General features: G+C 39.5%; 1 protein-coding gene across 2 annotated transcripts; it reads right to left on the bottom strand.

Moving 5' to 3' along the window:
* Positions 1-19,282: 19,282 nt before the first annotated feature.
* On the bottom strand, positions 19,283-20,429 carry LOC113006990 (prostatic spermine-binding protein-like). Of its 2 annotated transcripts, none has more exons than XM_026143273.1 (3): positions 20,288-20,429; positions 20,074-20,116; positions 19,283-19,977 (listed from the first exon to the last, which is right to left on the bottom strand). In XM_026143273.1, the coding sequence occupies exons 2-3, from the start codon at positions 20,114-20,116 to the stop codon at positions 19,355-19,357; spliced, it is 666 nt and encodes a 221-aa protein (XP_025999058.1). In that variant the 5' UTR covers positions 20,288-20,429; the 3' UTR covers positions 19,283-19,354. The 2 variants fall into 2 exon arrangements, with proteins under 2 accessions (XP_025999058.1, XP_025999057.1); XM_026143272.1 differs by having other exon boundaries at positions 20,074-20,121; positions 20,288-20,428.

Below are 20,429 nucleotides of genomic sequence, written 5' to 3' on the forward strand. Positions count from 1 at the left end.
CTGTTTGGTGTCTTTACTGAGATGGTGTGTAATAATAATAAAAAGCTGGAAAAGCCATATTATATTTAATGAGATGCAGATGGCAGTTATTAGGCTGTATCTCTGTCAGCCACTTCTCCTTTTTGGACAAAAAGTGGACCTAGTCGCAGACACTGGCGTCAGGCTTGATACACTAACACAACAGATATTTAAATGAAGTTACTGGTAACAGAAATCCCATGTGAAACTGTCAGGATAGGATCAAGAAGCACTGATACAAAAAAAACTAAAGGGCTACGAAGAACACTGGGGAAATGCATATATAATACAACAAAGACAGAAAGGCGAGATATGCAAATTAAAGAAAATGAAGCATTGGTGATGTTGGGGGGCAAAGGCAGGAAGTGAAAACCACAATTAGATACACAGGGACGCCAACATCCATTGAAAAATAGGAAAAAAACAAAAATAAACTCATAAATATCATAAATAACTCATAAATAAATGATTGAAACAAACAAGAAACACAAAGGAGCACAAGAAAACCAATGAGGACAATGACAGGTGCTCACAGGGAGCTGCAGGTGGTGGGGCTGAAGTTGTGTAAGCTATTGAACGCTGCTTGTTCAGAATGGGATGTGCCAAACATACATAACAACTGCACATGGCAGAATTAGATGTTCTTTTTTCCAGAGAAATATCACAAAGGGTACCTTCACAATATTACTCATAGATAATAGACCGCGTAGGTGTGTCCTCGACTTAACTGTGACTCTCTTGTCAGCCTTTTCTTCCTTCTGCAGGATTCAAGATTATTATGGGATTGGTGGAGCATTCTGTCACGAAAAAGGGGAACTTCTCCTCGGGGAGAGAAGACCTATTTGGCGGGGAGGTTTTCAAGCACTTAGATGCACGACTTTAGTCTCTATTACAGCTTCCTATGTTTGTTTTCTAAGGTGTATTCTAACCTTTATCAGATTCACTACTCGCCCAATACTAACCCTTACCCAAAATATTAAAACATTCGTTCGCTTTACAATGTAATGACTCACATTGTGGTGCTACCTTTTAGTCTCAATAAAACTTTAGGTCCCCACAACATTGAGTCTTACCTGTGTCTCACATACGGAGCAGCAGCAGGACAAATAACACAGGGGTGAAGAGCTTTTTAGATAACAATCTGTGTGGTGAAATTAGGAGCTCTATTACATATATATATATATATATATATATATATATATATATATATATATATATATATATATATATATATATATATATATATATATATATATATATATATATATATATATATATAGATATATAGATATATATATATATGTGTGTGTGTGTGTGTGTGTGTGTGTGTGTGTGTGTGTGTGTGTGTGTGATATCTGATATCTTTCTCCGTTGCTTTGGATTTTACTGTTGGCATTTGATTGATTGATTAATTAAGCGGGTGTCTTTGGAGAAGTGACGGTTTTAATAATTGTCTCTAGATTCTATTGCTCCCCCTCCCCCTCTGTGCCCACTTTCTTTCTATATCTATATGTGGTTAAGTACATGTGCACAAACACGTGTGCACATGGGGGAATCTGCCCCTTCCTTGTTCCTTGTGCACTTCCCTCTCTCTTCACAGGAGAGTGACACGCAGCAGTCAGACAAAGATGGACCGATCAATAAACATCTGAGAGCTGAAGAAGGTAATCCATACAAGTGAACTGAGCTCTCGCATTTAACTCCCACTGTGTCCTTCCCTGCAAACACGACTACTGAGCAACAACATCACCAAACCACAAAAGATCCCCTGATTCCTACTTCTAACAAACGGGATGCTTTTGTAGATACTAATACAGAAATTCAGCTGAAAACAAAAAGCTCTTCACGGTTATGTTTGAATGTGTGTGAGTGTGTGCGTCTGCTGAAGCACTGGGGTTTGCACCTTGTATAATAAGCTGTTGCCCAAGGATATGATTATGTGGCGTTGCTTTGATAAGAAAAAAAACCCCACAAGAGCCCTCCCTCGCTTCCTATCACATTGACTTTGTGGTTACCCATTTTCCCTTTTGGAGACTTCAACTCGCTGCAGCCCAACAGCTCATTATCAGTTGGATAACATTCATCTCAGTGGCAAATACTATACTTGGAAGGCAGCTTTTTGTGTGCATGTGAATTCATTTGCGCCATCTGAAGCCTTTCGAACCTGCGATTAGGCCTTTATTCTTAACGGTTTTTGTGAGAGAGAAAAAAGATAATCCTTTATGCTGAAATATTCACTTTGGCTTTTTATCTGGTGCTTTCAGCACCTCTCGTTTAAAAACGTGCTTTACATTCTCAACTTGTGCTGCTGCAAAGACATTTTTATTGCTGCTCTCTTCAAACACTCGCTGCGCTGCACGCCAGTCGATGAGTAGTGGGGGTGTTAGATCACATGCTCCCTGCCATGTAGGACAACACAGATATTGCTTACTTTGTCACTCACGCATGCACACACGGAAAATTCTAAAAAGGGGAAATGACTCTGATATATTTGTAGTTCGCGTCCAGGTGCTTCTGCTATCTTGTCATGCTCGCCAGAAAGCAGGTGCCACCTGTGTGGAAATGAAACTGTCAGAAAATAGATATCGGCCAGCTAGATGTTAATACAAGGTGTCCTGTTTACCTGCAACACTCTGTATGTGACGCTAATCAAGAATTAACTTGTCTGCCTTCGCCACAGAGGCACCTCCTATCTTGCCAAATTACATCAGCTTGCTGCTCATAATAGAAATAAAGTCTGATGCATACTTTCTTTTCTTTATTATTTTTCGCCTGATGAAAAGATGATCATTAGCAGCAGTTTCAGGAAATTAGATGTATTTTTCCATCACAGCTTGCTATGAAAGCAAAGTGGAAACCATGTTATTGACATGAACGCTGACCAAAAACAGTTCACAAATAGACAGTTATTAGCAGGTTGATGTTTTAAAGTATTGCTTGCAATATTTTCTGTTTCTAGCTCCCACATCTACTTAAACATCACTGAAACAATGAGGCAAGATGCTAAAGGCCAAAGCCTTTCAAGACAAATGCTGATGTTGACACAAAAATATCCCTGTCTGTGTTTTTCTCCACAAAGCTTATTGTTCTTTTATGTTCTTGAAATCAAATGCAGTCCTGTGGGTCCTGTGGGGCTCCCTGCACACATCATCTCACATTAATTTTTCTTGTGTAACTGAATGCCAGATGGTATATTGCAGAGAGTCTGTTGACTTCTACAGTAAAAATGATCAATCAAAAAATAAATCTGCTGCTAAACCTTCATAAATAATTCAGCTTTTCACCCATTTAGTCCTGTGGGCATGTTTGGTGTAAAATTTTGTGCATATATGAGGCTCTGCTTTGGCAGCGAAACTGTTAAAAAAACAAAAACAAACAATGATTCTGAATTTGGCAAGAAATCTGAACTCTTGCTTAAAAAAGTGATGCTGAAGTTTTACAACAGGTTCTTTCTCCCTCGTTTTAAGTTATGTAACAGTGAACAGAGAACATGTTTGACTTCTAGTATATGATTCCCTCATATGCGTTCCTAATTGATGCGCAATTTAGAGGAGACGGGAAGGGGACCTTGACTCACTGACCTGTATTTGCATCTTCAGTGCCTGTGTGCCAGCATCACGTTAAAAAGATCACAATAACTGCAGCTTGTGTTGCTGGGCAACTAACCATCGTCCAAATTGCAGACATACATACCAGGAATAGCAAATTGTGGTGGAAGAACTCTCCACAAAGCATCTGTTGTACGCTTTTCAGAAGGTATTTCCTCACTTTAACACATGGAAGTCGAAGAAGAATGGCATGGCGCTGACATTTTTTTAAAAAAAAATCAAGCTTTCAGTTGAACTGCCGTAACACGAAAGGTTTCATATTGAAAAGGGTGCTTAGGAAGGGCAACATTTTTATTCAGTAAATGGAAATTAACTTGTTAGTAATGACCATCTGTTCAGAACATCAACGTGCTCCAGAAATAATATGTCTTTCATGTTTGTACTAAAGTATCTTCCTATTCCAGCAACTTTCTCTAACTTCTGCAGTTCAGAGAACGATATAAAAATAACTGCACAAGCACCGTTTGCCACAGTAGACAGCTTGCTTACACAATCCCTTCACGCTACTGAGGGTTATTCATTCTTTTCAAGTGTGCATAGAGCTGTCAAGGAGCCGCTAACCAGATCCAGCAGCAGGTTTTTCACAGCCAGATGAACCTGGTACCTCAAATGCCGTTTGCTGAGGTGCTGGAGAAGAACTTTTCCACCCGTGAGACCCGAATGCTGGAACTAATGACGCCGGCTCTCCAGTTGCCAAGAAGATATTTTCCAGTGAAGAGTTTTGAACTATAATTTCAAGCACTTCTTTTCAGAGACACTGATAGCTTCACAAGTTGCATTAGCTGAACCAGGGCACAATGTTGAGGCTGAACAACAATGAAGTGCAATACTGCAAAGGAGCAACAAGGCTCCTGGCTCTCTGGTTTATTAGGTTATTATTTTAATTTTCAATCACTTGCTGTCGGCTATCCAGAGTCCACAATAGGCGACAGCAAAATTGATCATAAAAGTCACTTAAATGGCAATCATTTGCAATATTTTTGCGCATAATATCCCATTAATGCTGTATTGGATATGCAATAAGATTGGATATTATGCTGTTAAAATTAGGTAGGTTTTTAAATTAGGCAAGGCAAGGCAAGGCAAGTTTATTTGTATAGCACAATTCAACAACAAGGTGATTCAAAGTGCTTTACAGAGACATTAGAAACAAAAACAAATAAAAAGCATGATTTAAAATTGATTAAAACAAGCAAATAAACTAACTAACTAATTACATTCAAGATTTGCCTCAACTCCACACAACTCATCTCATGTAGAGTTCAGACTCCATTCCAATATTACATGTGATTTCATAGTCTAGGTGCTGGACATCATATATTCTCCTATGATGGGCATGCATTTTGAATTTTTTGACCTGGAATACTCTGAACTTTCCACTGTAAAATTCATCAAATTTATCAATAATTCAGCCATGTATTGAACATTCACCTTACAAATATCTGTGTGCCACAAAAATACCCCAAATTAAGGCAGAGGAAGGAGAACCTCCTACCTTTCTCAATGCTGCAATTTGTCAGGCGCTAAGAAGAGAAGTGATTTGGGTAATTTGGTGGTATGCAGCAGCCTGTAATTACCTAAACTGTGTGAAACAGATGAGATAAGAAACTGTTTTCCAGAACCCTAATGGAAAAAGTGGATTTTTAACAGAAAATTAAATGTTTATATTTTGGATTATATCACTCAGGGCTGTCACTGTCTGGGACTGCAACACATACTGGGCAAAAACATCTTAAAAACAAAATGCTGAGGCAGCACTAAAACATGCAGCACTTTGCTTTCTTTGTTACATAACCTCTCCCCATGCATGCCCTGTTCTCACAACCGCCTCTGCAGTGTGAAAGAAACCCTTTGGCACTAGCAGAAAATTAAAAAAAAAAAAAGAACAAAACTGTGATATTAAGAAATGTCTGTAAACACACATCAATATTTTATTTGGATCTATCAAAACCAAAACACATAAAATGCATGGGAACGGCGACTCAGCCTGAGAAGATTTTTTTCTTTGTTACCACGAATGACCCTTGAATTTGGAGAGATTTAATTATCCGTCTTGTCTGGATGGAATATAATCCTTGATTTAATTCAAGAATACAATTTTCTTTATCACTGTCTCAAGCCTGTAAGCAGTGGTGCAGGTTTGAGGCTTTCAGAAAACGACATCTCATAAAATTCTGAAAATGGAAAATGAGCATGAACTTAACTCACTAAAAGCAAGAATTATGTGAATCCCTGCTGTCCTCTTTGTGACCTTTGATCTGCTGTACTTACAAATAAGAAGAATGCAGAATAAGTGGAGAAACACAGTGAATGCAGATGCTTCCACACAGGGCAAGGAGTTTGCATGTTCCTGTGGAGGTTTTCTCCAGGTACTCTGGCTTCCTCTCACAGTTTGGTCAGTTTTGTGAAACTATATTTTGCATGTGTGTGAATGTGAGCGTGATTGGTTGTTTAGCTCTCCGTGTTTGCTTTGTGATAGACTAGCAATTTGTCCACAGCTCTGATAGGCTCCAGATATCCTGAATTGGATAAGTGACATTGTTGGATGAATGAATGAAGCCTGCTTTACAAATATCTCACCAGGCTCTTGAGTCAGCTAATTCTTCAGGACACATTGCCCTGATGTCTTTGTAATAACAATGAGGTATATCTGTCCGTGTCCATGTTTTTGGAAAGACGGGAATGCACTGCTTCTGTCGTGGTTTTAGATGAGGGTTTTGAATTCCTGGGAAATTTGGGTTTTTCTGGTTTTGTATTTTTTGGATCCTATATTCTGTATTATTTAGTCATCTGGTCATAATGTTATATTTACATTCCTGGGCTTATGATGATTCAGTTTTCTGTGCTGTTTGTTACTTGATAGGTGATGATTATTCCCCTTTTGGTCTTCCTAGTCTGTCTTTCCACTCTTTTCTCTTTGTTTCTTATCTTCTGTGTTTGTCTCAAGTTTGTATATTTTAGTCCTGGTTTCACTGTTAGTGATTTCCTCATTATTATGATAGCCTCTTGTCCTTTGTTTTGGTTTCCCCTGTTAGATTCTGTTCAGCTGTGTTCACCAGATGTCTCCAATCTCCTCATCTCCTAGTTCCTCCTAGTTTCCTCCTAGTTATTTGTTCCTTTGTTCTTTGCACCTAGTTTCATTCTTTGTCTGAATTTGTGTAAAATTGAGTAGTAACAACAATAAAACTACCTCTTTTAGGTAATCCCTTGTCTCTAAGTCCTGTAATTTGGCCCTACTCTGCCTCCCACACAGTTAAACCTTGACAGCTTCCTCGTGTTTGATGCTTAATGCACATGCCACTATATATGGTGTCATGATCAGTGATCGACAGTTTCCATCTTTGAAGACAAGAGCCAATACACTTTTTATTCTATATTGTGCACTTCCCTGCTGAAATGCCCAAGCTGGCAGCATTGTGTGTGTTTGCCCATGTGTGAAAGAGTAAACTACAAGACACCTTAGTTTCATCAGAAACTTTTAAAACACAAAGTGGTGCTACTAGTATTTTTTGAAGGGCTGCTATTAAATGGGGACAATGTGGTAATAACAAATCATGTCCATTTTGAAAACAACTATACTAATAACTTTGTACTGACTTTATCTAATGACTTTATGAAAGTGGATCTGAATCAAACTGCATACATTTTTAATAAGCCCTCTTTACATTGCTTTAACCAATGCTTTTTTTTCTGTATTTCTAATAGCTTCTTCAAGTATTTCAGTAAAGCAAGTCATTGTTTTCATTAAAGTACTAGCAGTCAGCAGATTGTGTGAGATCAGGTAAAGTCTATAGCTATAAAAAATAGAGGGTTTAAAAGAAGACACTGAACAGGTGGAAACGTCTTTCTTTTTACCTGTTTGTCTAATATCAAAGCAGAAGGACTCTAAAGCACGACCCAAGAGACCAGTGACTAGTTTAAAAAGACTTCATTTGAAAGGACCTCAGGAATCTGGACTCAGAGGCTGACAGATTGAAGTCAGGCAAGGCTTTTTCTGGGACTGGGCAGCTATTCTCCAGGGAGGCCGCTTAAATCTTTTCCTTAGGCTGAAGGTGGAGGAGAACTGCCAGGATAAATTCAGAGGACGAAAAGGTGGGAAGTGGGTAGGCAGGTAACTACAGGTAAAAATGATGAATGGCTTACTGAGACCAGCTTGAGAAGATCACAGGCGATTTAGCTGAAAGTAAATCGATTCCTCTGAGGGATCCATCTAAGCACAAGCAGGGACATAAACTAAGAGAGGCCCAAGAGAGTTTTGTCAGGAACAGGTAAGATTTCAGAAACAGGCATACACCTTGTGAGGCCAATTTACCACCATAGAGGCAACAATAATCTGGCAAAACATGATAAATTAGCATGGCCTTAAATCCATTGAACTAAGGAGTAATGAGAAGAGTAAGGATTTGTGTGCCAGCTGGGTCAGAGGGGCCGGCACCGCCCTGCCCAGAGATGGAGCTGAGAACCAGAAAACCTGCTCCGAACACTAAATGAGAGAAAAGGGGAATCTAGAGGAAGAGTGAAAGAGAAAGAAGAGTGGGGCTTGCCAGGACCATGACACCTTTTTGGTTATTTAATTTAAATCTTGTTCTGATATATTGTCTGGCAGATGGATCTTATCACTTTAATGTGAGCACAGGGCTCCTGTAGTTGAGTGCCTGGATGATCTCATTGTTTTTGGTGTATGACTATTAAATATTGCCTTTCAAATTAGTAGATGATGCGGTAATGAATAGCGAGTCATTTGTAGGATCTCCAGCTTAATGGCAGAATTAGTCTCATGACGCTGAATGAGAATACCCAAGAAAAACTGTATAACAGTCCTAACAGATGCAGCAGAGGGACACTTTAGATTCCCCAAACACATTCGCACACACAAGCACACATTCCTCCTGTCATTGTCATTATGCAAATGCAAATGTGAAAGAAAGCATGGCAGTGCGATTAGCACACAAAGTAGGCTGAGTGAGCTATAAGTTAAAAACCCAGAGTGGGAGGATAGAGTTATGTAGTGACATGCAGTCTGAGGGATTATGGCAATTCATTACACACTGTCAGTCACAAGAGCAGAGCACAGCAGCAGCAGAACCTTGTTTTTATGCATCTGTAGTTTGTTGCACGCATCCATTATTGGCCCCTCACTGTATTTCATCCATCTACTTTTCTTGTTCCCTTCATCTGAGCAGGAGGGTGACTTTTACTCTGCTACGATGACCATGCATGTGTTGTTGCCATGGTTACCAGGTCGCAGAGGGCAAAATGTAATCTGTGGCTGCATGCTGCATTCATGAACACATGGCACATGTTCTTCGGTGTAATGTTTGGCAGCCTCTGACTTGATCAGGTTTGCCTGGCGTGTATTTACTTAGCTGTTTGCCGTTGTTGGCTCCTTATTCATAGCAAATCAATTTCCTCATGTTAGATTAAAAATTCGAAAGACCGAACAGAACCAGTGTGAATGAGTGGCCTGTCATGTTGCCTTTGGAGACTTTGAAATTACAGGGTGCAAGAGAGAAAAAGTATGTGCAGCTCTTTAAGTTCAGAATTTCTCATTTGAGTGGCAGACTTCTCAAAATGGTGCATTGAATACAAGGTAGTTGCGCAATATTGCTTATGTTTGTGTCTCACTATGCCTTTCACATATTTTCTACTTAGTTGTGGAGCTAAAGTTTGAGATTTGTGTGTGTGTGTGTGTGGGGGGGGTATGCAAAGCACGAGTCTTGAATCTGCTTGTTTTTAGAGGAATTTTATAAATTTATTTTTGTTAACTTGATGAACCACTTAACTCTGACCTATGAATCATTCAAGAATAAAGTGATATATCTACACATAACGTCAATTTAGCAAAAAAAAAAATCGGCAATTGTATATATAGGCACGTTCCCATTTCTTTGGCTGAATGTGAATGTGTGAAAAATGCCAAACATAAAACAGTTTGACAGACATGAAAAAATATTTTTGATCCATCACTTCTAATGGTTTGGGGCTGGATTTCAGACAGTAGTGTTGGGGATCTTTCAAAGCACAGAAAGGGAAAGCGCCGTCAGATATTGATCCACCATGCAATGCCATCTGGACATTGGCAATGGCTTCATTATTTAGCATTACAATGATCCCAAACACATTGGCAATACAGCAAAGGCATACCTGGATAAAAAAACTCAACAGATGATTATCAGTTATTGGGAATTGGCCTCCCCAGAGCCTGGAACTCAACATTATTGAAGCAGTGTGGGATCATCTTAACAGAGAGCTAGACGAAGGCGGTCGCACTTTTCTCCTCTCCTCCTCTCCCTTAGCTTCCCTGCTTAGCCTCTTATGTCCTTGTCTAGTCTCGTGTTTTTTGTATTACTTTTCCCTGGAACATTCTCTCACAGTCTGTTCTCTAAAACCTAAAAGAGGAATTATGGATTGGATCAACTGGTCCCTAAATGCAATTGACACCCCTTTCTCAACAAGAAGTTTGGGCTTGGGTGAGCCTGAGTGCTGAAGATATCTACCTATTCGGAAACATGGTAACAGGGTTCTGGCGGATCGGAGCTGGCTTGGCCCTGACTTATTGAAGAATTAAGAAAGCGGAACCGGCTGTTCAAACCCCCACAAGGCTGCCTGCTGGGATTGGAACGATGGGAGAGGCGTGAGTTTCTCAAAATGGGCTCATTGAGTGCAGCACGAATAAGATCTTGGAGAGGCTACGGCTGCTGTGAATACTCAGAATAAGATCTCTGAGTGCAGACTGGATTACATCTTGGAAGGGCTAGCTCGGAATAACATCTCTGGGCGCAAATTGGATGACATTTCGGGGAGGCACACTGCCGTGAGTTCTCAGAATTGGCTCCTTGAGCACAAGAAATGACAGCATCACAGAATGCAAGTATGGCGAAGCTCGTGGCTCTCCAACGGGAGATTGAGAGACCAGTGTTGGACTGTAGAACTGCTTTGAAATTCATAGCTGTTCGCACTAAAGTAAAAACCACCATCACTTCATGCGGATACCCCTTTGGCGCCAGCTGCAGTCTCAAGGCTGGAGCTGAACAACAACACCCTGGTAACGACTGTGTTTAGTCTGTTCCTTCCCATTCCATGCAAGGCCACCTGGGTTGGCTGGAAGACTGTTTACTTAGGCTAGCAGGGCGAAGGACACTGTCTCAGCTGAACTCTGGACACGCACACACATACATATACACTGATATGCACACACTCATCCCCCCTCCCTTTCCAAACGCCTTCGACGCTTATTCCCTTCTGATGCTGACGGTGGATCAAGGAGACCAGCTCACGCAGGCTCGGATGTACTGTCTAATTCAGCTGTCTCTCACCCTTTACCCACCCCTGTTGCTTGTCATGTGTTTCTTTGGTGTATTAAGAGTTTTTTTATGTGCTATGTGCAGAGGTGTTTTTTTCTGTTCTCAAACTGATCTCCCTGTTGGAGCTCAGTCTGGGGGGAGTTATTTTTTTCTCCTTATCTTTCCTCATGTGGTGTATTTTCCATTGTTATACCTCTCTGACCTGTCTTCCCCATGTGATGTTTTGTGTAATGTATGTATGGTCAGAGGGTAAGATGGCGCCGCCATTGCGTGCAATAGGTCGGCAGCCTTATGAAATTTCCCCTTGTGGGACTAATAAAGGTATATCAATTCAATTCAATTCAATTCAAAAGGCAGCCAACATCCAAAGAAGAGCTTTAAATGTACTTCAAGAAGCCTAGAGACTCTTTTACTCCAAGAAATGACAAGAAAGCTTGCATGAGAGAGCTCAAACTGTGTTGAAAAATAAATGTGGTCATACCAAATATTACCAAGAACTGTACTGTAGGTCTGCATTATTTGCAACTCTGTCATGCCAACATTTGCTGCACTGTATGGGAAAGGCTGTTATGGTGGCACATGAGCATTATGGGGAACACCCGTCCATACTCCAGCTCATTCACTCTAACGGGGTGGGGTGAGGTGGGCTTCTTCAGGGGCTTGTTTACAAGCAGGTCACAACTGAATACTGAAGTTCTACCAGTTGGATGCTCCCTTGGCTTTATTGGCACTTCAAGTAATTACTGTAGGTTATTAGCCGGTGGAGTGACTTAGCAAATGACTGTTGTAAAAATGTAACAACTGAAAATATGAGAAACAACTTAAAACACGACACTGCACCTCCTTGTTGCAGAAATTCGTTTCATTATTCGGTTTTTGTAAAGGCATAAGGGGAATAAACAAAAGCAAAGAAGATAATGCAGGCGGATAAATGATTTTTTTAGAATAATGACATTTGGGAGACAACCACTTCTTAAAAATTTCCGCAGAGTATTGTCATTAGCAGGCAACAAATAAAAAGAGGCTTCTGAAACACTGTTTTTAAACGATATATTAGAATGTAAAATATCAGATATGTAATAGTTTTCCTTCTATCAGGACATTGCCGTGTAAGTAGGTAACAGTTTGTTGGAAGCATGTTTTGTTGATATCGTGCAGTCCCTGTTGTTGTTCTGTTCCCAGGGCTGCAGACCTGTCAGAGGGTAATCTGCAGCATCAGACACACACAGGTTCCAGTGTGCCTCATGAATAAAATCCAGAGCGGCAGACCTCCTTTCTCCATGAACTATTGTGTTGCAGTGTTTTGATTAGATCCTTTTCTTTTTCTTTTCCTTGGAACAATAATGAATAAACAATGAGCCAGATACATGTATCTGTTGTTTGTTATTAGCAGCATACACATATCAGGTCCTGACAGCTTTGTATTACACAACTTAACTACATTTGTTTCATTCACAACCAAACTCAACCAGCTTTTCACCTTCAACTACTGGACAAAATCCTGTTTATGTAGCCACAAAAATGTTCAGGGACATTTCTGATCATATACTACACTTCTTCCAACAACTACCTGTCCAAAAATAGTGGCATATCTAGTCAAACTTGTCTCTATGCACATCTATGTCCATAGAGCCAGGCGATTTGTAAAAACAAAAGAAATAAATGTTGTCACTGTATTGCGTAGACACTGTGGAGCCACTCTTGGAGAGGCACGAAGGTAATGGGTAATAAATTGGTGATATTGTGAAATGATATTGTCTCTGTTATCGTTTTACCCATGCCTGTCAGCAAGAAACACAATTCTGTGTAATATAATATATTGTATAATGAAATCACAGTAATAGTAATGGATCCCCAAACAACAAATGTCATGACAAACACATGTTACTATGCAATGAGGAAACTGATATCGGGTGCAGATTTACTGTAGAGCATCAGTAAGTGAAGCTGTTATTATTAAATGATGTGAAAACCTCATACCTCCAATTTGATTATGTTTTATTTTTGTTTTTAGGTGGGGTTGACTGGATGTTGTGGAGAACAATAAAATCAGAATCAGCGTTTTATTGATTTTACGTTGGCCACAAAAGCTGTGCTCATGTGTGGGACGCACATGCATGACAGACCATGACCTTGTTTACTATCAGGGCACCTGAGTGAAGAGGGCTGGATAGTGTGAACTCATATGTATTCAATGCATGTGTAGTGTGGGATGAAGTGTATTTTGACCCCAAACTTATTTATTCCCTTTTAACTACAATATTTTGTTTTCTGTATTTACAAAAGTGTCAGAATATCTCCTGTACTTTGTGCCGTATACCCCCATGCAGCAACCCCTTAATGCACTTTGGTTAGTGTAATATCTTTTAGGTCTCCAAGTCCTTAGTATAAGTGATACAAGTTTTTTTCACCTACAATGACATTAGCACAATATTCATTTCTTTGTCTGCAGAGAAATCATTGCTGCTAATGCAGCTGCTGCAATTCAGTGTGAAAAACACTGCCATTTGATAAAGCACATTCATACTGTGAATGTGTGATTAAACATTTTTATTCACAATACATAATTATTTGACACTTGATTACATAAAACTCTCCAAATGTGAGTCATGACAATGTCCTGCTATGCCCCAAGAATATAAGAAAAAGTGGACAAGACACACCAAGTGCCGCTAACTGATTTCATTTCAATGCTCTAACAATCATAAAACAAAGCCAATTGCTTTTTTTTCCTTTTTTTTTACCCATTATCGGTCCAGTCCTTGTACCTGACCATTTTCAGAGAAATGTTTCTTTTGCTTACTAAGACAGTTAACACTGACCTATGAATAATTCAAGAATTTTACCTATTTCAGGGGATGAACCGGTGTTAAGCAGACAACTTAGCAAAGAACCAATTTTAAATTGTATCTTTAGCCACTTTGTTAACAGCAGCTTGTCACAAAAATACATAATTTGTTTTCATTTCTTTGGTTTAATGTTTGAAAAATGAGTGGCAACGGGCCTCAGAGAGTGATTTATCCACATTTTTAATTCAAACCATGTTTGAAGGAGGTCAGGCGAGACATATAACAGTTTTCTGCAAAACATGGTGCAGGCTCTGTCATGGCTTGGGGCAGCCAGCAGTGTTGGAGAGCTTGTCACTATTGATGGAATTATGAACTCAGAAAAGTACTGTCAGATTTGGATCCACCACGCAATACCATCTATAAAAGTTCCTACTGGCAACAGCTTCATTTTTTAGCATGACAGAGATTCCAAAAACTCCATTATTGATATCACTTATCGATTCAATTCCTTATTGATTCTCTTATGGATTGTCATTGGTTTCTCATTGGCTCTGTTTTGAGAGTCACCACAATCTCTAAGCAGCAATAAAGAAATTACATTAATGCAAATTAATTGCATGCTGTGTGTCAAATGTTTCATGTTTGTTGAGGTATTTCCCCTCTTCTTTGAGATCAGTGTTGGAGTCATTACTCAAAAAAGTAATTATTACACATTTTAAACAGAACATGGACAATTTCACCTCAGTAAATCGCATGATAGGGTGGGGCTAGGTTTCACAATGGGTTCACCCGAAACCTTGGCTGCTTGTGACTACACCCGTTTCCACACTTTGCCTCGTGTGATTAGGTAGGACCAAAAGGGGTCCATGGCTCTCTTGGGGACACTCCCATAGGGCTTAAAATCTGGGACTCTGCACCAATTGCTCTTAGAACTGAAGAAGCTTCTCAAATGAGATGTGAAACGTCTTCAAGGAAACTTAAAGAAGTCCGGACGCTTTTGTTTCCAAGCTCCTTACACTATGATGACCTGGATGACTGAGAACCTTCACAGACATTACACCGAAAACTTTTCTTAAAAGGAATGCAGCATGTTAAAGAGAGGCTACAGCCTGACTGTTCATCTGTTTGTTACCTGATATTAAGGGTCTGGCTGCTGGGGTCGGCATTCGCTGAGCACTTGGGGATCTTGGCTAGCTTAGCATTAGCATGCTGTCTGCACAAATGCTTGCAAAGAACTGAAGTTGTGTTAGCAGAATAATGTGGTTGTTTCTGTCCTGGAAGCAGTTTTCCCCTTTACCATTTATGTCACCCTTCTGTACAATAAAAATAAATGTCCATATCCTCACTCTACACTGTGTCACTATCAGCTGGTAGCCCAATTGCAAGAACCAATAAGCGGCATCAAAAGGCAGACAGACTAACAAAACAAAAGTCAGCCCACATTCAACAACAGCTTTAAATGTCCTAGAACTATTCCTAAAGACTACTTAAAGAAATGAATGAATGAATGAATGAATGAATGAATGAATGAATGAATGAAAGGGGTCATGCAGAGGGTTGGTGTGACAGAGGAGAATACTAGTTACAGGGTGAGATGAAGGCATATTATCTGCTGTGGTGAGCTCTAAGAACTGCTGAAAGAAGAAGGAGGATCTAACAGCAATTATCTCACATTTTCTTAGTAAGACGCTTCACTGGCTGAGACCACATCCTCATTTATTTCTCACAGCATTTCTAGTAGATAATGGCATGAAAATGAGTTGAGTCTACGATTTAGAAAAGGTCTCTAAGTGGACTGGAGATGGCTTCCGGACAGGGCAGATCCCCATGTTTGCCCAAGGGAGGTTGGGGCATGAAAATGAGAACAAACTGCTTATAGTGCAGGGGGGTCATATATCAACAGAGAATGGAAAGGGGATGCATGAAGTGTGAGCCTGCTCCTGAAATTCGGATAAATGATCTCCATGTTATTTTATTCATTTTTGCCAATTACTAAATCAGCATCCACACTCTTGTTTTTATCAGCAATGCAGAAAAAAAGCTGCCAGAATAACAGAGTATAATTAAGTATAATAAGAGGAATTAACTATAATACAACAGCTGAATACAGAATCAAACCTGGCAAAACTAAGCTTCTTCTTTTTCACCCCGACAGCTTCTTTGGGGTGGGTGGGGGGGGGGGTGGGGGGGGGGGGGGGGTCATTACATCGGCTTAATATCAAATCTGCCAAGAACGTTGGTATATTTTTTGACCAGCATTTGAAATGCACATTTCACATCTCAAAGTTAATCCAATCTTGTTTCTTTCGTCTAAGAAACACTGCAAAAATCCAACCTCTAATTTGAATCTTGAGTATATATGCTTTAACTTTCTTCCATCTCGAAGAGATGGCCCATCAAAAAACTAGCTGACACTCATACATCACTCCTCTTCGTTCTTCTCTTCACTGCCCAATTAAATTCTTTATCCATTTAAAAATTTTAATAAAAACATAAAAAGCTCGATGGTCAGGCTCCTGCATATATAGCAGAGACCTTATTCCAGCAGTTAGCCTCTCTTAACTCTTAACTGTTTCCCTCTTTAGTATTAAATCCAGAGGCAATCAAGCTTTTGAGGATGAAGTGCCTAAACTTTGTAACAACTTGTCTCTGCCTATCAAGCCATCTAAATCTGTGGTGTTTTTCAAAGACTACTAAAAACTCGTTTTTATAGGTCCATTTTTCTCAGTCTTTCACCCATTTGACTTTGTCTCTATGCTGGAACATGTTTACTTATCTTCAATGTGTGGTTTTATTCAAACTGTAAAGCACTGTGTAACTGTGCACTGAAATCAGGCCCCTACCTTCATCACGCTTCCATTTACCACTGACGCTTCCATTTACCACTGTGCTTTTAAAAGAAGTAGTGGCAGAACCAATTCCCGAGATAGCATCCAAAACAACTTGACATTGAGGGAAAAGAAGGTGGAGGGTAATAATACATTTAGTTACAGTTTGAGTACAGAATAAGCTGCAGTCAGTCAGCTCTTGTGAATGCTCTGTCAGTGGGTCCTAATGGTGAAGGATCATGATGTCATCATTGAAAGTAAGCCACCTACTCAGCCAAATGACTTTGTTCTTAACACTGTACTTTCTAGGCCTCCTACAGTAAAGTAGATTGGATGATGAGTCACTAAGAAAAACAGAGGACAGTCATACAGACACACGTTTTACAGTTAGATTATTAAATTGTACCAAATACATCTTAATTACAAATTTTTCATGGCCTTGAATAACAACCACATGCGCCTCACGCAATGCTGATCTGAAAATATAATCACTTGCAAAACCCATGTTTCTAATGGGCTCATCCAATGACATTATGTTGCCTCATCATAGCACCTCCTGCACACCCTCACCATGAAAATCAGTCAACAGCTAGTTCTGCATATATTTCTTCTTCCTCCAGAAGAGAAATTATGCAATAAGTTTAACAACTTTATAATGAAATTATCCAGATCCTAAAATGATTAAGCAAAACTGTGAACATTCAACATTCTTACACTGTTTAGACCAACCAGTGTGTTTATTTTTAAGATTTTTCAATATTACTAAACTAACAAAGTTTTACTTTGCAAAGAAAAACTGAGATTTTGGCAATGACAGGTTTTTGCACCGAAACATACATCATTACAACAAAAACAACCTGATGTTAATGTTAATGTCTGTCAACAACAGAGATGGGCAGTACAAGTAACACGTTACTGTAATCCGATTACTTTTTTGAAGTAACGAGTAATGTAGGGGATTACTATTGCAAAAAAAGGTAATTAGATTACTGTTACTTTCCCGTAAGCACGCCGCGTTACTGCATTACTAAAACCGTGTCTCATGACAGTGACGTAAGCGAGTGCGACGTTTGTGACAACAGCTGTGTGCAGATCAACAATGGATAATCTATCGAGTGCAGGAGAGAGTATGAGCGTGCAACGTTTAAAGCGTGGAAGTACTGACCTTACTTTGAGTTTGATTCTGTAAAAAGTGACAAAAACATTAGTGTCCACTGTTCACTGCGTGGGAAGAAAACTTCTTTTTACAGCTAAAAAAAACCCTTAACTTCCGAGGAAGCACCCAGTGCGCTACCACGTAATGGGAAATTCACAGACAAACTCACGGATTCTTCCACTGACCGCTGCGGCACACCTGCACCAGGGCAAACATCTGCCTGCTATACAGGTGAAAATAGAGCAACAGGACCGCTGAGTCTTTGATTTTATTTATTTTCTGCTGTGTTTCACTTGCATTTATTTGAAAGACTGAGTGTAAACACAAAAAAATATTTTATTTTATGTGCTGGAATGTGCAGAAAATAGGTTTAAATGTTAAACAAATTTCTTCCAGTCAGAGAATGTTGCATATAATTAAATTTTTGCTTGATGCATAAAGTTAAAAGATTAAAACTAATAAAACTTTGTCATTTTTTGAACTTTTTGAGGGTTGAAATAAAGAAAACCCTTTTTGAAGATATCTTTTTTTTGCCTGTGTCCTCTATGCCTTGGCTGCTTGGTCCCTCACAGTTTTGCTATTACTATTATTCCTGTTTTGATTTCTTTCCCAAGTTGTTGTGAGCCCCTTATTTCTTATAGTAATTTCGTTCCATTATTGTTTCTATTTGTTCTATTTACTTAGTTCCCTCTGTGTTCCCTTTCGGTTCCTTCTGTTTTCTCTCTGTACTTGTCTATCGTTCTTCTGTCCAATACCTGTCTTCCTTTGTGTCAAGCTCTTTCTTGCTCTCCTGATTAGCTGTGGCTAACTTCCTGTTTTGTTTTGGTAGCGGTTTATCGTGATTGTTTTCAGCTGTGTTTAGTTCCCATACTGTCTCTGCTTTCCTTGTTACCTCTTGTCATGTCTTGCCATCCTCTTGTTACCTCTTGTCATGTCATGCCATCCTCTCTACCGCCACTAAAATAACCAGTAACCGCCCAGTTACTGTGGATCAGGAAGTAGAAGAGGTCATCCAACATTTGGAAGATTGCTGGTTTGACCCCTTGAGTCCTGTAATCAAAGTATCCTTGGGCATGTTACTACATACAGAGTTGGCCCTTTTAGTGTGAATGTAGTAAAAAAAAAAGGGCTTTGAGTGCTCAAATAGAGTAGTAAAGTGCTGCATAAGTACCAGTCCGTTTACCTTTTGCTCCTGAGATGTTCATAGTATCTCGTCATGTTGCTGGTTTCCCTTGTACATGTTAAACATTTAGTAGTCTGTGGACTCTGCATCACACTCTAACCTATCCTGTCAATGTCACATCTAAAAAAATATCAGCATCTGGATTACAGTAAATGTTGTGGTTGAGGACTGATGTTTTAGCACTATTTTTCAGCATCTTGTTACACTTTTAAAGTTTATGTGTTAAGTTGTTTTGGTAGGATGGCACATTGATTGTGTTTAAATATCAGAATCAGAATACTGCCATACCTTGGTACGTCTATTCTGCAAGAGTAATTTGGTTTTACAAAAGCAGTTTTATATCTTTTTAAAAACAAGTGTGTTGCAGTGCTCGTATTTAATCAAAGGACAACTGAGTAGAAGATGCATTTTTATTAAAGAGGTTCCATTCAGTCACTCTGAGTGACGGTTGGCATGTCACTTTTGGATTCACCTCTCGTCTTCATCACCCTCATCGCTTTCTTTATTGCCTTCAAGTAGGGAGTCTTGTTCTTCAGAGGCGCTGTCAGCAAATTCATCCCACCAGTGGAACTGTTCGCTGGCATGACTTTTCTCATCATCACTGTCTTCCTCTCTAAACTGTCTCCCAAATCCTCCAGGAAGCAGATCCTCCGCTGCTTCTCCTTCATCCGGGTTGACTTCATAGTCAACCTCAGCAGCAGCAAGGTCATTTTCATCTTGATGAGCTTCATTGCGTTCTTCTTCATCGTTGCTGCTGTCAGCATTTTGATCATCATCGGCAAAATTATAATTGCAATAATTGTGGTCATTTTCAGTATCTCTGTTATTGTGGTCATTTTCATCATCAGCATTATTGCCAGCATTATTGCCATCATTTCCATCATCAGAGTTGTTGTCATCAATTTCAAAATGAATGTTGAAGAAATTATTCTGATTGATGTGATCACCATTGTTGTTGTTAAGCTGCTCTGGCTCCCAAAGTCTCGCAACTTCAAAGATACGTGGTGCAAACATTATAACATATTCCACACCATTTTCAAAGAAGTTGTCCATATCTCCCCAGTTACCATCTTCAGCCAAGAGTGGTTGCTCTACATGAAAGTTCAGTTAGCAAAGTCACAGCTAATCAAAAGAAACTTCAACACTGCATTATGTTTCTTTTGTACAATAACAGATCAAGTTCTTACCCTCATTAGGCTGAGCATGGGCCCCATCTCCTTGTTCCGTCATCTGAGCTTTAAAGATCCCACAAAGACATAAGTTATTCAAGTTAAGCAGTACATTTCCCATCTGTACTGTTGGGCATGCTCAAAAATCTCACTGTAAATATCTACCATCAGCTATCAAAGTTACAGCGTCAAAAGTAAGTTTCACTTATAAAGCAGTTCCCCCAAAACTCACCTCTTTTTCAAAGAAACTGCTCTATGAAAATGTCCTAGTTCAGCTGTGTGTGTATCTGCTTGTTGCTGGAGTCAAAAATATGTTTCAGTTGTAACATTTAAACCTGCACTGTAACTGTGCAATAGCAGTGATGTCATAAGAA

Source organism: Astatotilapia calliptera, chromosome 15 (genome assembly GCF_900246225.1).
Source record: "Astatotilapia calliptera chromosome 15, fAstCal1.2, whole genome shotgun sequence".
Lineage (NCBI taxonomy): Eukaryota > Metazoa > Chordata > Actinopteri > Cichliformes > Cichlidae > Astatotilapia > Astatotilapia calliptera.

Bases quoted from the DNA above. Each gene is read 5' to 3' on its own strand.
- LOC113006990 (XM_026143273.1), bottom strand. From the start codon at position 20,116: ATGACGGAACAAGGAGATGGGGCCCATGCTCAGCCTAATGAGG. The intron at 19,978-20,073 runs GTAAGAACTTGA...ACTTTCATGTAG, and splicing joins CCATGCTCAGCCTAATGAGG to AGCAACCACTCTTGGCTGAA.